Genomic DNA, 17,682 nt, shown 5'->3' on the forward strand with positions numbered 1-17,682 from the left:
ATTGGCTTACACTTTGAAAGATTCTCAGGAGCTACTCGACCAATGTGGTACTTGGGTCCCTCTCCAATGGTAGACTTGAAACCATAGTTCGCAGGTCCTGGCATATCTGTTGGATATTTATTATTTTGTTTTAGGCTCACGTGTATAAATTATAACATAACACAAAAATAAATTTGAGAGATTCATGTTTTCCCATACGATGATTCACTTTATAATAATTACTAGCCATATGTTACCCGCAGCCCGCGGTCTTAATTTGCCTATCACTGTAGATATAGTCATTGAGAATTTTTTGTAAACAATTAAATGAAATAATAATGTTATAAATATAGCGAATGCGTGAATGTCAAAATAGCTAATCGACCTAAATCCATTTTATTCAAATAAAACATGCTTGTAGGCCTACATATATTTGATTAAAATATGAAATGAATAGACTTTATTTTGTATGTTCATGTGTCAAAGTATAAAATAGATCTTTCATCTTTGAATTAGATCTTGAGTTAGAGATAGCCTAGATCTAGACTAGATTAGTTAAATATTAGCTTGGATAGAGTTCTTTCTGCGCGTTCGTGGAGGCTTCGCTCTGCGCATACGTGAATGGAACTATTGAAATGTATGTCAATACGACTTAGCAGCTATAGCGAACGAATGTATGAAAAATGCTTAGGAAAACAAATTTGATTGTTAATTTCATTAAAATATGAAATGCATGAACTATAATTAGTATGTTTATGTGTTAAAGTATAAAACTATCTTTGCGAAGAGAATTTAAGTTCTATCATCTTAGAGTTGAATTAGAGTTTTAGACCTAGGAATAGAGAGATGTGTAACATTTCGGTCTTGTCTAATGAAAGAATGTATGTCAGGACTTCTTAATTCGCAGATATAAGGAACGAATTTATGTAAAAATGCTTTTGAAACACAAATTTGAAGGTTAATTTTATTAAATAATGAAATCAATAGACTATATTTTCTATTTCCATGTCAAATTAAAATCTATCTGTGCAAACAAAGTGTAGTTTTTAAAATTCGATCTAAACATGGTAAACATGGCCTTGATTCATCAAATACTAATACTTTTATACAGTTGGTCAACTTTTTTTTTCGAGGGTCTTTAGTTTGTTGTAAGGCTACTATACATACGTCACGGTTCCAGTTAGCACCCAAGGAACATTTGTGCAAAGTTTCATCAAGATTGGTCAAACGATTTTAATTTCAATTCGGAACATACATACTCCTTACATTCTAATTTATAGTATAGATTATTATTTACTTCTGTGCGGGGACCAGTGTGCAGGAAAGCGCTCCTAGGGGAGTCGTTACAAGCGCTATAAAGACACCCTTAAGAGCTCCTTCAAGAAGTGTGATATTGAAGGTGAGTGGCCAGCGTAAAAGAGCGCCGAACCAACAAAAAGACTGAGAGAAGAAGCAGGCCTTTCTGCAACTGACCAAACCCACCCATGCCACGTATGCGGCCGGTTTTTAAAGCGAGGATTGGACTATAATCTTTGAGTCCATAGGAAATGAGAAATGTGCTCATCTTCGACCACGAAGGATATTTATATATTTTCAAAGCCTTTAGAATTTATCTAGTAGATATATATGATTGTAATGGTCTAGATTAGTCTAGAAGACTCTAGAATATAGGGTACATAACTAGCTCTAATTTTTTTTTTTAAATTGGTATTTATAGAGTGACTTTAAAAACTTTATTTTTTATTGACATAGAACTCGGGTAAGAAAATGATTACAGGTGTTCATATTGCCTTAAATACCGCTTGCCATAAATATACTTTAGCAGAAAGAAAGGTTTGAGATACTTTACATTTCCTATTGGTATAATGTTGACCTACCTACCTACCTACCTACCTACCTTTCTACTAACCTACCTACCTACCTACCTACCTTTCTACTAACCTACCTACCTACCTTTCTACTAACCTACCTACCTACCTACCTACCTACCTTTCTACTAACCTACCTACCTTTCTACTTACCTACCTACCTACCTACCTACCTAACTACCTACCTACCTACCTACCTACCTACAGGTTTGACATTCGACGTTTTTGTTCCCATTTTCCATTTAGGTCCACCTAGTGTGTCTGGAACTCTGTACCGGCCGGGACCTAGAGTTAAAAAAAAAAGAGATGAATCTAGAACTGATTTCGTCATGGAATAGTGACTTATATGTTTCCATGTTTTGTGCAAGTTTCTGAATCAATTATACACCGACACACCCGCGAAGAAACAATTTGAACATTAGTTGGTTTTAACACAATACATAAAAAGGAGTAAGGACTGTAGTTTCTCTGACTACAATCATACAATAACAGAAGAGTCCTTTCTTTAGAAGTTCATCATTATCATTTTCAACGTCAATGGTAGTCTTCTCTTTATTAGCTTATCTTATCTAATAACAACGTCAATAGTAGTCTTCTCTTTAATAGCTTATCTTATCTAATAACAACGTCAATAGTAGTCTTCTCTTAAATAGCTTATCTTATCTAATAACAACGTCAATAGTAGTCTTCTCTTTAATAGCTTATCTTATCTAATAACAACGTCAATAGTAGTCTTCTCTTTAATAGCTTATCTTATCTAATAACAACGTCAATAGAAGTCTTCTCTTAAATAGCTTATCTTATCTAATATCAACGTCAATAGTAGTCTTCTCTTTAATAGCTTATCTTATCTAATATCAACGTCAATAGTAGTCTTCTCTTAAATAGCTTATCTTATCTAATATCAACGTCAATAGTAGTCTTCTCTTTAATAGCTTATCTTATCTAATAACAACGTCAATAGTAGTCTTCTCTTAAATAGCTTATCTTATCTAATAACAACGTCAATAGTAGTCTTCTCTTAAATAGCTTATCTTATCTAATATCAACGTCAATAGTAGTCTTCTCTTTAATAGCTTATCTTATCTAATATCAACGTCAATAGTAGTCTTCTCTTAAATAGCTTATCTTATCTAATAACAATGTCAATAGTAGTCTTCTCTTTAATAGCTTATCTTATCTAATATCAACGTCAATAGTAGTCTTCTTAAATAGCTTATCTTATCTAATAACAACGTCAATAGTAGTCTTCTCTTAAATAGCTTATCTTATCTAATAACAACGTCAATAGTAGTCTTCTCTTAATTAGCTTATCTTATCTAATATCAACGTCAATAGTAGTCTTCTCTTAAATAGCTTATCTTATCTAATAACAACGTCAATAGTAGTCTTCTCTTAAATAGCTTATCTTATCTAATATCAACGTCAATAGTAGTCTTCTCTTTAATAGCTTATCTTATCTAATATCAACGTCAATAGTAGTCTTCTCTTTAATAGCTTATCTTATCTAATATCAACGTCAATAGTAGTCTTCTCTTTAATAGCTTATCTTATCTAATAACAACGTCAATAGTAGTCTTCTCTTAAATAGCTTATCTTATCTAATAACAACGTCAATAGTAGTCTTCTCTTAAATAGCTTATCTTATCTAATATCAACGTCAATAGTAGTCTTCTCTTTAATAGCTTATCTTATCTAATATCAACGTCAATAGTAGTCTTCTATTAAATAGCTTATCTTATCTAATAACAACGTCAATAGTAGTCTTCTCTTAAATAGCTTATCTTATCTAATATCAACGTCAATAGTAGTCTTCTCTTAAATAGCTTATCTTATCTAATAACAACGGACGTTGCTTCTTAGAAGATAATTACGTCGCACGCTTGTCCAAGTGCATGCTAATTTGATACTTAAAACTCTGTAAATTGTTTGTTATATGTTTGTAAAATGTTTCACATGTTTCAGATGTTCCTTCCGAGTTAAAGATAATTTACTTCCTAGTTTAAACCACCCGCAGGACGACGGGGCAGGGCAGGGTTTGAGCCCAGGACCATTGATAAGTCCGAACGGCAGTCCAGCGCGCATACCGCTTGCCCAAACTTGAAGTCATTACATGTCTCGCTATAAAACAACTGCATCTCTGGTTTAGTTTATTTACTCTAGTTATTTACGAAGCCCAAATATTAATAAACAAGTCACTTGTTTTAGTATAAAAACAACCCCCCCCCCACACACACAACTTTATCCTAAGACTTCATAAATCTTAGTCAACATTTTCTAACCTGGTGCTTTAGACCTTCTTCGTTTCTCATATGGGATACCAAAAGATTTGGGCTTCTGTAGCCACTCATCAGACGACGGGCAGAAGTCTGGTCCTGGGTTTCGTGGATCTAGAAAGACAAAAAGAAATAAGTCTGTTCCTTGTAGCGATACCAATGTTGCAAATTTAATATGGGCTCAGATTTTCATTTCGTTTGGTGACTTGTCAGTTGAGCTTAACAAGACGCATAATAAATGTCTCAAGTAAAGACTATATCCTTCTTTTTTTCAAGGCTTGCAGAAATTGTGGACTGACCATTATTATATAAAAGAGACTGAATGTCTGCATCAGCCTCCTTAAAAGGAGAGTAGACATAGAAATGTAGATACTTGTAAAATGTTTGTTTGTAAAAATTGTTTTACATGTTTCGAATGGCCAAACCTCGCGCTGGATGACGGCAGATGGCAGTGACCAGTTTATGAACCCGGTCTCCATTAGTTAGTCCAGCGCGCATACCGCACGACCAGGCAGCCATTCTTAAAGACAACAAGAATTTAGTTAACGTGAAAAAGGTCTATTTAGGAAGCAGTATACGCCAGCCAAGAAAATGAGGTAGGCTTCTGTGTTGCACGCACTGATGCTGCTTTGGCAGACTTTTTACTGGTGTGGGCCGGCCTTAAGCATAGGCTAACTATGTAGTTTCCTAGGGTCTCCGATTGATGGGTGCCTTGCACAGGACTCAAAAAGATTTTTTAAAAGAGAAGAAACAGCAGAACCTGTGCCCAATGTTATTGTTAGAGTACTCACTTGCTGACTAGGTTTTAAATTTATATTTCGTTTTTCACTGTTTATTTTTTATTTTTCTATTTTATTTGTGACCACCAAATTCACTTAACCTGGGGCCTCCTATTATCTAAGGCCGGCACTGTCCTGGTCAAGGAAACTTGCTAGTCTTGACAATATTCTTACACTTTCTATAATTAATCGCTCAAAGGCAGAGGAAAGATATAGACCAGATACTAGCGATACTTAAAAAAAGAGAGAATGTGTTTAAACAAATAAACCCTAAATGCCAAGGAGGTATTTTAAATAAGAACTTATAACTTGTGATGGCGTTAGCCTTGACATGTTCCTACCTGGGATGAAGACCAGCTTACTCATCAGTCCGCCGATGATATTCTCATCCTTGCTGCCTATAGAATACTTTGGACCCGTAGGCTTCTGGCTCTGTAAGTTATAAGCTGCTGGTCCGGGTGACGGCTTGACGTCTGACAAAATAATTACAAACAAGAAGCAACGTTTAAAATATGATAACATACAACATTTCATAAAAATAGGTCTTAGAGACCGAAGATTAATGAGAAATGAAGTATTTACCGAAGATACTGAGACCCAGCTGCGACCTACATATTTTGCTACACCCAGAGCAGACATAACCATTTTTCGCCGTGGGTTGATTTAGATTTTCGTACTGCATAAACGACTGTCCTGGGCAGTGGGTTTTCTTTTGGCCTAAAATGTGTAGCTAGAGGCCTTTGTATGTGATCTCCAGCTGTCTTAATCCGAAGCCGCTTGCAGCTCTAAGCTCTCTTCAGTTAAAACAAGTTGGCGACTAAGCTGGCGTTTCCACAGGTCACCTCTGTTACGTCGACCCCCATTCATTTCACCAAAAAAAAAAAAAGACTGCTTTTGGCATTTGATCTGTAGGATACGTGCTCTGTCCAGCGTAACTGTCGTACTATAAGAAGTACTATATAAAGTACTATAAGAAGTACCTCTATAATGTCCATACCGGCGTTTGCATTGACATCGCTGCTTGTATAGCAATCATGCCACCGTATGTGCATGATGGGGCGCACGCATTTTCGGTAAAAGCGTTCAAGAATTCCCAGCAGCTTTCTGTATAGTACCCAGATCTATATAGAATGGTTGAGACTAACTTGACTACTACTTGGTAGACACTGATTTTTGTAGGCAGGCGGAGCGATTTATTTCGCCAAAATCTCGCCTGGAGGCGCCCAAAAGCACTAAAGGCCCAAGCCGGACGGTTATCCACTTCCCTTGAAAGCGATGCGTCATTCGACACTATACTTCCTAGTTATCTGTAAATGGTCTACCACGTAAAGCGATGTCCATGAAATAATTTCTAATAAATTTCTAATCCATCCATCCATCCCAGTGGTGCTACAGCCCGTGGAGGGCTCTGGCCTGCTTCAACACATCCTTACATTTCAGTGGTGCTACAGCCCGTGGAGGGCTCTGGTCTGCTTCAACACATCCTTTCATTCAGATCTCTCCTGGGCCTTTCGTCTCCACACCCTAACCCCAAGCTGTTGCAGATCTGCCTCCACATCGCATTCGGGGTCTTCCAATGGGTCGCCTGCGCTTTGGTTTTTGCCTGTATGTAAATTTCTAATAAAATATGTAATGACGAAATTCAAAAATGAAACTTACTCACCAGAAGTAAAAGTTTTGATTCCCATCGGAAATTTTTTGCATTTCCCCCACACGGCATTCCCCTGCACATTGTACTTGTTGGGGCCTGGGATTCGCTTTTGTTTACCTTAAGGAAATGTATAAAAAAAAAAGTCTGCTCCTAATGTTAAAGATTCTATTGACAATAGGTTTCAAACACAAGCAATAGTAAATCGTAATACTACCTTAAAATAAAAATAAACTGAAGTAATGCTAGGTAATTGATTCGCCTCTCTGATCTGATCTCTCAAATCAAAGTGAAATTTAGCAGCTAGATCCAATAAACACTCTCACAAAAACTAGTTTTATTATTTCTTTGTTAATTGAGATAATGATGCTTTTGAATGAGCTATTTCCTTAGGCTCAATAGTTTTGAGGCCAAATTTTACCACCCATTCTGAGCGTCCCAGGCATTGGTTGAGTTGAAACTAGTTTTATCTTATCTTATCTAATACAGCCGTTACTTCAAAAAAGAAGATGATTACGTCCTACGCGTCATGCATTTAGTCCTTGCTTATGTATGGCTAGTCTTCAATGCTCCTGAACGTTCTCAGTGCGTTCTGGACCAATCTCTTTTGTGAGCATGAGTGGTGGATAGAGAAGCTTTCACACACAACAAAAGTAAAGTACTCTTTTCAGACCTTGCCATCTATAGGGCAGCTGATGTAAAGCTCACCTGTTTCTATGGTCAACAGTTAACAATGATGTCATGTGGCCAGCACATTGACCAACCGCCTTTACTTTCCCCCAACATATGGCAGGTGCCCATTAGAGTTTGGTGGACTCAAGAATGTTATAAAAATCCCGAAATGTAAAATTCCTGTCATCACCAAGATTCGAACCCAAGACACCGCTTTACAACTCAGCCACCACATCCCTAGCTAACGAATGAGCTTGAATCAAATCTCGAATAAAAAAATGTCTAGTTTACATTCGGATTCGAACATGGGCTTCCTCGGTTAAGTAGAATGAATGTTTACAAATTGGTAAAAAGTTTTTCTTCAGTCATTTAAATAGAACTGATATTTCTATTTAGGAGAATATGTAAACAAAAACTCTATTGATACTTCTCTTGGGCTCTGGAGGTCTCTCTCCCAAGGAAAACACGGGGAACTTGTGAGTGATGAAATTAAAGTCAAAGGCGTAGTTAGCTGGTCCAGGTGTGGGAACATCTGGAATAGAATCAATACACCAAAGGGACACAATAAAAAATTAGAATGACAATGTTTTAATAACCAAGGAAAGATAATATGCTACATTTTGTAAATTGCAAATCTCTTCCCTAGTGGTGAGGAATATAGTTTGCGTTTGTTACAGGTGATGAGTGGACACCTTAGCTTCTTGCAAAGTTCACCATAAATTTCAAAACGTCATTATAAGAGTTTGTAATGTTCTGTCAAGCTGAGATTGTACTATTTCTTCTTCTTCGTTCTCATTTTGTTATGTCGGAGAGTTGAGATCAATAATCCTAGATCTGAGATGAACCACGCAGTGGTTTCCAGATCAAACAGTTCTCCATTTCGGGCCCAAAAGTCTTGTTTGGGCCTCTCGAAAGAGTTGTAACTATGAAGAACATGACCAGCATTCGCTGGTGATGCTGCACAGGGACAAGTTTCACTAGTCCCGAACATATGGTGTCTCATTCTGTTGTGTCCTTTTTATGCGTTGGTCGTGCAATGTGATAGCTATTAATAGGCATCCTTTTACTTGTCAAAGCTATATCTATAGTTGTAATACTGACACATACAATTGCAGAGAAACTTACAATTTCCAGAGAGATGTTTGGGACGTTTCTTGTAAATAAAAAATTCTGTAATCCTATATCTGCGGTGAACCGCTCAGCTGTTTCCAGATCAAACAGTTCTCCATTTCGGGCATAAAGGGACACTAAAGAATGAGACACCATATGTTCCGGAAGCTAAAAGGAGAAGGTTTTTCCGTGCTGCCTGTCGAACTTCGAGCCCCCTTCATAGGTAGCCAAGCCAAGCCAAGTTCAAGCGCACTTAGCCTCTCGACCACGCTTCCCACTAAGAGAAGAGAATCAGTTCTTAATCAAATACTTATTTTTAATATAGAGGTGTGTAATTCGTATTATATTTCAGTAGTAGTTTTTAGATATACCGTAATAGCGTTTAGAGCTAGCAGTCCTGATACTTAATTTTAACTGCGTAACTATCAGATAGTCTCTCTTTCTCAACCCACACTCTCCATCTCTCTGTCTGTCTCTCTGTCTGTTTGTCTCTCTCTCTCTCTCTCTCTCTCTCTCAAAAAGAGCCACTTACCGTTAAATGTCAGTGGTCGACCGTTTGGTGGGACCACATACCTGCCCATACCGTCTCTGTTGACTAGAAGACAGACTTAGTTAAGCTCAAGACTTCTAACGAGTCGTAAACATATTCATTTTTTTTCATTTAGATTCAATACCTTTTGTAAAAATGTATAACATACAAAATAATTTTCCTCTACTGATTGCGTTATACACAAATATTTGCGTACAAAATAGTACTAGCATAACACAGTTCATATTCCCTAATACGTGTGCTGTAGCTTTTTTTTTTACGATATTTGCAATTGTACTATTTTATAGTTGATCAACATTACATAAACGAAACAAAATTATGAAATTAATTCCTACAACAATAAAGTAAGACTTAACCAGAAGGACCATTAATCAGACGTGATACAAATAGCCTGCATCAAGATATTTGCATTTTATAAATATGTTCGAACCACTTCCACTGATTCATTCGAACTGCCTTCAACTGGTTTAATTCATTTTAATTACAAGTGAAAAAATTAATCATATTTTCTCTTTTGACTTCATTATAAGGAGGACATTTAATGGTTGGTTTGTATTTTATCTTACTTTCTGAGCTCATAAACCTGGTAGCCAGGTAGCGTCAAGAAACATTTCGTGGCTCTACATACAGTAAAAATGTTTGTTTTACATGTTTCGGATGTTCCTTTAAATGTTAAAGATGATTACGTCCCAGTCTAAGCGTTCCGCAGAACGACATTAGAAGGAGGCGGGCAAGGTTCGAACCCTGGAACATCGACACCATCGAAAGACAGTATAGAGCACATACCACACAACCAGGTAGTGCAGTAAAACGGTTCGTCATAGTAACAGGACTCAAACCCTAGTCATTCGTGTTGACACTGCAATGGGCAAACCACAAGCTTATTCAATCTTCACAGATTTCAGTATTTCTGCTCTGAACTCACCTGGTATAGGAGGTCCGATAAACTTGGCCACCTGTTTCTCAACCACCAACTGTCAGAGAGATTATCAGAGGAAACGAGATCAGCGAGACAGTTCGTTAGGTAACATAAGTCAGATTCCTACTTCGCGCTATTACACTATATATCGTATAGGTGTCTAGAATAGCCTAGGGTGGAAACTTAATTAAGGGCTTATCCACTCAATCAATTCTGCTTCACATAAATTAATTTCCTTAAGTTCATGAGTGAATTCTGGATTTTATTTTTTGAAATATTGTAACAGAAATCACAAATGATATGTTTATACATTATTGCAACAGCAACAAATGGTCAAATACAACATCCGTTCAGGAGTTTGTTTCGTACACATTAGAACCAAGACATAACTAATACTAAAACCTAATTCCGGCATTTAAGATTGACACTTAAATCAATTCATAAATACTGACATACATTACACTTGTGGTAGTTAAAAAACCATAATTATAATAAACCTCCGCGAAGGTGAACGACTGTATAACAAATACAATAAACACCAAGGTAGGTAACTCTGCCGGATCAAGCAAAAAAAAAGGGACTTTTTGGCCTCGAGGCCGTCGTCAGATACAAAACAAACAAAAAATAATTCTGCCTTAATAGAGAACAACATTGGACAGATAAGCTAACTTAGGCCTAGTTTACATTCATTGTTTTAACTTGGTCCTGCACGGTTACCTAAAGGTATGTTTATTGGATTTTCTAAACAAAATGTGGCAAGGGCGATAAGTCTGCTTACGGTTACTTTAGACAAAATCGACTCACTGTTGGAATAGATAAAGCTGCTCACTGCTCTACAAGTCCTACCCCCAGACAAAAGAAACTCACACTTGGACTAAACATAAACTACTCACGCTCGGTGTCTTGGTCTCAGTTCCAACAGAAGACTCTGAGACGTCATCTTCTAGGCGAACTTTGCCGAGGGCTGCCCTTTCTTCGTCGCTGATGAGGCCGATGTTGGACTCCTCTAGTGAATTACGTTATATGCGACTGGTCAGTGAATAGGTGACTGCGTTTAAGTGACCTACCATTCAACTATAGTAGGTCTACGTCTATTCACAGAACCGCTTTACATCCATCGCGTGTCAAGGCGAGAGCTGAGCACTACCTGCGACGTGGCAAAACTAGTGGGCAGTTTAGATAAGTATCTAGTGGGCAGTTTAGATAAGTACCTAGTTGCCATATCACAAGTCATGACGTCAAACCTGTGACGTGGAAACGAGCTATTGGTCTAAACTGTAAACTGCCAACAGGTTGCGACGTCACAGTTCGGTGTTGAAGCCTTCTGTAACGATAAGTGTCAGAAAGACACAAAGATAAAGGCACATTCCTCCCTAGTGCTATTAGAGCATGGAATGGGTTGCCTGAGCTAGCCAGGAAAACCAGTGACTTGGCAGAATTTAAGTCATTGGTTAATATGCATAACTGAATGCAAGACGAGTAGGACGTAATCATCTTCTTTTTTGAAGTAACGTCTGTATTATATAAGAAGAAGAAGAGGACATTTACCAATGGCGAATTTGGTAAGGGTAAGCCCAGGTAAAGGGTTCTCAGCCAAAACGGCAGTAAGAGGAAAAGATTAGGCCAACAGGGTAGCAACCAAAAAAAAAGTCCTAAGTGCCTAAGACTGTGAGAACACTTTCATTTCACGGGTCTGGGATTAAGAGCCTCTAAACGGACCGTTTCCTAAATGACAAACTCCCTCAGCAAAGCTATATCCTCTGTGTAAGAGAAAGAATACGGGGATTGCAGAGGTGCCTGGTCAGCACGAAATCTGTATCGTCACCCCATTCTCCGTTTTGAAGAATTAGTAAGAACCTCTTTTTGTTTATTTGTCTGGTCAAAATATTGGACACGTGTATTAAGTGCGTTAATGAGTCATTCTATTAAGTTCTAAGATTCAACATAAATAGAGAAAACAAATGCATTGTTATTCAATGGAGGTATATTTTTCTCTCAGACAGCATGCTAAGTAGGTTGAGGCCAAGAAACACTTTCCCTTTATTCAGTTTCGTACAAAGGATATATATATATATATATAATACAGAAATTACTTCAAAGTAGTAGATTACGTCCTACGCGTCATGCATTTAGTCATGCATGTTAACCAATGACCTAAATCCTGCCAAGTCACTGGTTTTCCTGGCTAGCTCAGGCAACCCATTCCATGCTCTAATAGCACTAGGGAAGAAGGAACATTTAGGCCTATACAAATTTGTCCTATCACATGGAACAAGGAATATGCCTTTATCTTTGTGTCTTCCAGAGTATTTAATTAGGTTTTGTTTTTGTATTGTTATGATTCAATGTTTTACTTTACTTTTATATATATATATATATATATACAGTGCTTTTTTTTTACAAAAAAAAATAGGTGCCGGTACTCGGTGATTGATTACCTAACTTTAACTACTAATAAATGAATTATATACGTTAAAATACAAGAAAAGTAATAATTTTTTCCCAACATTCAAAAAGGTGCCGGTACGCCGTACCGGTGAGTACCGTCACAAAAATAGCCCTGTATATATATATATATATATATATATATATATATATATATATATATATATATATATATATATATATATATATAAGTAGTCTGTTTACGTCTGTTTATATTTCGCTATTCTTCCTCAAATTTTTGTCTAGTTTTTAATGTCGCGTCATTGTCTCTGGTCAAAACTTCCCCTATTTACGAAACAAATAACTCATTTTTTATTATGCCAAAACAACATACATCTGGTCTTAATCTTTGCCTGAGATAGCTAGATATAATGTCAATTTCAAAGACTACTAAATTCAAGTAGACTGCTCACTTACTTGAAGACGTTTGAGTGATAGACATCGTGATATCGTGTCAGTTGAGTCTTTCAAACTGTCAGCATACATTAGTAGAAATATAAAACATTGGTCAGGACTATCAGGAGGTATGTCAACATAAAAGAAACCCACTTAAGTACGTAAGCATGTAAGCGTATAAGAATGTCGATTCGTGATTATTTGAGCTTAATAAAGTATATGAAATCAACGAGGGAGCAGAGTTTAAGTCACTGATTAACCCTTAAAGTGCTGAGCTGTTGTACAATGAGTGCATAAACAATGGAGGCTAAACTACCACACACGCCTTAAGGGTTAACCAGACCAGAGTGACACGTGAAATGTATAGAATATATATTCCTTCTCAAATTCTCATAAGTATGTTACTGTGTGTTGCTGTATGTTGCTGTATGTTACTGTATGTTGCTGTATGTTACTGTATGTTGCTGTATGTTACTGTATGTTACTGTATGTTGCTGTATGTTGCTGTATGTTACTGTATGTTGCTGTATGTTGCTGTATGTTACTGTATGTTACTGTATGTTGCTGTATGTTACTGTATGTTGCTGTATGTTACTGTATGTTGCTGTATGTTACTGTATGTTACTGTATGTTGCTGTATGTTACTGTATGTTACTGTATGTTGCTGTATGTTACTGTATGTAAGAGAATGTCTAAGTTTTTTTTAGCAAGCTTGTAAGTACATTTAAGTATACAATAAGTTTATACGTAATTATGTTTTCTTGTACAAGTGTCTATGAGCAGATTGAACCATACTTACTGACCTTGTTTTGGTTTAACTGTTTATTTTATTATTATGTTTTTGTTATTTTTCTAGCTATGCCAATTCACTAAACTCTAGATATAAATCTAGGTATCTAGATCGTGACCTATTCTAAAATATTATCATCACGGCCTAAATTATTAAAAATTCTAGAGTTTACTCTAACATAATCTACATTTCGATCTAGAAAGTCTATTGAAAATATTTAATGTAAGCTTGCAAACAAGATATTATAGATAAACCCTAACCCTAACCCTCATTAAAAATAAAAATTATTATAATTTCTTAAATACAACAATATATCTAGCTCTGTTCAATTTGAAGCAGTAACTAGAACTTAAATTTGATTTACTGAACAAAAGGGCTACTTAAGTATCCAATGTCCACTATGAGCTCCCTATCTTATCTTATCTTATCTTATTCATGACTTAAAAATGCTGTTTTTTCTGGCTGACTCAGGCAACCCATTCCATGCTCTAATAGCGCTAGGGAAGAAGGAGCATTTGTAAAAATGTGTCCTAGCATATGCAAAGTCTTACAGAACTAAAAGATGATTGCCAGAGCTAAAAAGAAATTGATCTTATGTGTAAATAATAAACAATTGGATCTACATCCGGTTTTATTCAAGTTTATGCATGAAAATTATTTTGGTGCGTGTAATTTTCTTGGTGCATTTACCCACCGCGTAAATGTGCTTGAAAAGAGCAAATGTCTTTCTTTCTCCTGGAGCTTTATTGCTAAATGGAGCTTAATTGCTAAATGGAGCTTTATTGCTAAATGGAGCTTAATTGCTAAATGGAGCTTTATTGCTAAATGGAGCTTTATTGCTAAATGGAGCTTAATTGCTAAATGGAGCTTAATTGCTAAATGGAGATATATTGCAAAGTCCGCGGTATACACATCAGACACCAAAAGGGAATCTACTGCTGAGCAGTTCCGGTTTTACCTACACGCAACATAAGCTATACCTTAGGGCATCTTCTTGCTTGGGGGACCCTAAAAAAAAAAATAACAAAGGAAGCACTGCGTTATGCTGACACATGTATGAAACATCAATGACAACGTCGTCCGTGAGCAATAGTGTTGTTGTTGTTGTTATTTAAAAAAAAAACTATTTAAGTGAAACCTGTTAACCCAAGTTATCACACTCCACAATCTAGAGCCCATGGAGGGCCCTGGTGCTACAGCCCATGGAGGGTCCTAGTGCTACAGCTCATGGAGGGCCCTGGTGCTACAGCTCATGGAGGGCCCTGACACTACTACCCATGGAGGGCCCTGGTGCTACAGCCCATGGAGGGCCCTGGTGCTACTGCTCATGGAGGGCCTTGGCACTACTACCCATGGAGGGCCCTGACACTACTACCCATGGAGGGCCCCGGCCTGCTTTAGCACAACTCTCCATTCTGATCTATCCTGGGCTTTACGTCTCCATGCCCGGACTTTTAGCTGTTGTAGATCTGCCTCTACGTCATCAGCAGTGGCGTAGCAAGGTACCCGAGGGCCCGGGTTCAAGAACATCTTGGTGGGCCCTCCTCCAGCCAATAAGACAAAAGTTACTGTGTGACAAAATGTGTAATCTAAATGCAAGACATTCCAATGTAAAGATCGTACCTTTTTTTAAAATATAAGTTATTCGAATGGATGGTTTTGAGGTCATACGATGTGAATGAGTGGGCATTGCACCGTATTGGTTTCAAAATCAACCACCGCAAGAAAACAAAGAAACAAACAAACTTCGAATGGATGGTTTTGAGGTCATACGATGAGAATGTATGGGCATTGGCATCGTATTGGTTTCAAAATCAACTACCGTTGGAATCCGCTATCGGAATAATTTAAATAGGCACTCGCTGAACCTCCAAGAAAACATTTAACATCTATATTTCAATTAGTATGGGGATCCAACCCAGGATGTGTGACAGGCTTGAGCTAAATGGGAAATGGCATAAAAACGGCTCGAATTGATGTTGGAAATCAAGTGCCAGTGCTTCTTGTGACTGAATTAGAGACAGTATTATAAGCGCACATTCTTAAAAGCACCGGATAAAACGATATTATTAATTAATATCTATTCGTTTTAAGACACATTAGGAAGTCATATGTAAGCATGTAGTTTAAATATTGGACTATTAGTGTTAAGTTTAATTTTAATTTAGGTGATGGCCAGAGACTGTAGTGTGCATACGACGTAACCACTGCCTGCTACACAAGTAAATATCACACCATTACTGCGATGACTATAGGACGTAACCACTACCTGCTACACAAGTAAAAATCTCTCCAGTACTGCGAGGACTATAGGACGTAACCACTGCCTGCTATACAAGTAAATATCACACCAGTACTGCGAGGACTATAGGACGTAACCACTGTCTGCTACACAAGTAAATATCACACCAGTACTGCGGGTTCAAGAACATCTTGATGGGCTCCTCTTCAGCCAATAAGACAAATTTAGTTTGTGACAAAAAATGAGTAAACTAAATGTAAAATAGAGCAGCGAGATTCATAACAAACGAATATTCACATGTGACTAGAGTAACACCTTTAGTAAAATCACTAAATTTAGAAAGCCTTCAGGATAGAAGAGTTTAAAGTAAAGAAGCAATTATACATAAAGCACTGAACCATAATCCTCAAATACAAAAACAAATTTAATAAAATACTCAGAAAGACACAAAGATAAAGGCACATTGCTCATCCCATATGCTAGGACAAATTTGTACAAGTGCTCCTTCTTCCCTATTGCTATTAGAGCATGGAATGGGTTGCCTGAGCTAGCCAGGAAAACCAGTGACTTGGCAGAATTAAAGTCATTGGTTAATATGCATGACTAAATGCATGACGCGTAGGACGTAGTCATCTTCTTTTTTGAAGTAATGTCTGTATTATATAAGCTAAGATATAATAAGATAAAGACATTCCAATGTAAAGATCGTACCTTTTTCTTTAAAAAAGTAATTATGTCATAACGTTTGATTCAGTTAGGACTGCATATAAGTAATAGTGTCTTAAAAGTCAATGTTTTTACAACTTCTTAACAGAGTTAAACTACTTAAAAGTGTTTCAAATGAACAAACAAATGTTCTTCCTAAGTTCTAATGTGGGCTCCAACTGGCATTGAGCCATGGGCCCAAGCGTAATGAGCTCCTTCGCGCCATGGTTGCTACGTCACAGCTGTGGGCCCCTATTGCTTGTGGGCCCGGGTTCATTGAACCCCTTCGCGCCATGGATGCTACGCCACTGCTCATCAGGTCACCGTGCTCGTGGTCTGCCTTTGGGGTGCCTGTCTCTTGGTTCACTTAATTAATATCTAATAATTTTAAGGTTATGACTGATTCTCAGATGTTTCATGTGTATTAAATTGTAAGCCTAGTTTGTACCATTTAGAAAAAAAAAAACAAGTCACCGCCATGTTTTTCTGCTAGTTAATCATTAATGCTAGTAGCGCGCGCGTTAATTACAGCTATCATTTGATTGGTTCCGACTCAAGAGATATGCGCAATATGCATGGACTCTACGAATAGGCAAAGATGAAAATGTGCAATTTGTGGTGACATTCCTTTCATAGTTGGCAGCATGCCGAGTATGCCATCTTGTTATGGATATATTTCTGACAGTATTTATTACAGTCACAGTCAAAGCCACGAATACTTTTATACGAGTGTTTGTTATTTATATAGTTTTAACCCTCTACTGCCTGATGCGAAGATAACATTCGTACACATGTTATTAAACTAGCAGAAATACCCAGCGTACATCTATGGCCTTCTTCAGTTGCGAAGTGACAATGGATCATCTCATGGAAATGGGATAAATGCCTGGCATTAGCTGTGGTCGGAACGATGTCGCCCACACATCAGTTCCCCCCTCTCCACGCAGCTGATGTATCCAAAGGAACGGCAGTGCCGATACAGTTTGGGGTCAGCGGCGTCGCAGGTTCTGCCAGGGTGTAGCACTGGGTGCTGCAAACTGCCTTAGGGTCGCCAGCTCCTGATTTTTACTCAGGGTTGACTCCCGAAGCCTTTCCCATGATTGGGTATAGCTGCAAGACAACAGAGGTTTGAATTCAGAGTTTTCCTTCTCCTATGTGGGTGATATAAAAGGAAAAGAAGCTATTTGAAATGTAATTGAATAAAAACCAAACTTAGTCTAGGCCTACTAGTGAGGGTTATAACATATTCAACGCTTCTGTAATGATATCATGAATATTGATGCCTAGATCGTTTTTATTTTAT

At 37.4% G+C, this 17,682-nt stretch overlaps 2 protein-coding genes across 2 annotated transcripts in view; one reads left to right on the top strand and one right to left on the bottom strand.

The window, feature by feature from the left end:
- LOC106052796 (uncharacterized) overlaps window positions 1-14,067 on the bottom strand; it is a 57,880-nt gene extending 43,813 nt beyond the window's left edge. The window contains exons 1-11 of the mRNA XM_056025713.1: window positions 13,984-14,067; window positions 12,664-12,718; window positions 10,695-10,807; window positions 9,808-9,856; window positions 8,865-8,927; window positions 7,650-7,754; window positions 6,566-6,670; window positions 5,244-5,375; window positions 4,130-4,237; window positions 2,049-2,132; window positions 11-106 (exon numbers count right to left, since the gene is read on the bottom strand). Of these exons, the coding sequence (XP_055881688.1) occupies window positions 11-106; window positions 2,049-2,132; window positions 4,130-4,237; window positions 5,244-5,375; window positions 6,566-6,670; window positions 7,650-7,754; window positions 8,865-8,927; window positions 9,808-9,856; window positions 10,695-10,807; window positions 12,664-12,688 (880 nt within the window). The 5' untranslated portion in view covers window positions 12,689-12,718; window positions 13,984-14,067. The remainder of the gene's footprint in view (window positions 1-10; window positions 107-2,048; window positions 2,133-4,129; window positions 4,238-5,243; window positions 5,376-6,565; window positions 6,671-7,649; window positions 7,755-8,864; window positions 8,928-9,807; window positions 9,857-10,694; window positions 10,808-12,663; window positions 12,719-13,983) is intronic.
- LOC106075197 (neuromedin-U receptor 2-like) overlaps window positions 1-17,682 on the top strand; it is a 181,631-nt gene that overhangs the window by 15,320 nt on the left and 148,629 nt on the right. The window lies entirely within an intron of this gene.

This window comes from Biomphalaria glabrata, chromosome 4, assembly GCF_947242115.1.
Source record: "Biomphalaria glabrata chromosome 4, xgBioGlab47.1, whole genome shotgun sequence".
Taxonomy (NCBI): Eukaryota; Metazoa; Mollusca; class Gastropoda; family Planorbidae; genus Biomphalaria; species Biomphalaria glabrata.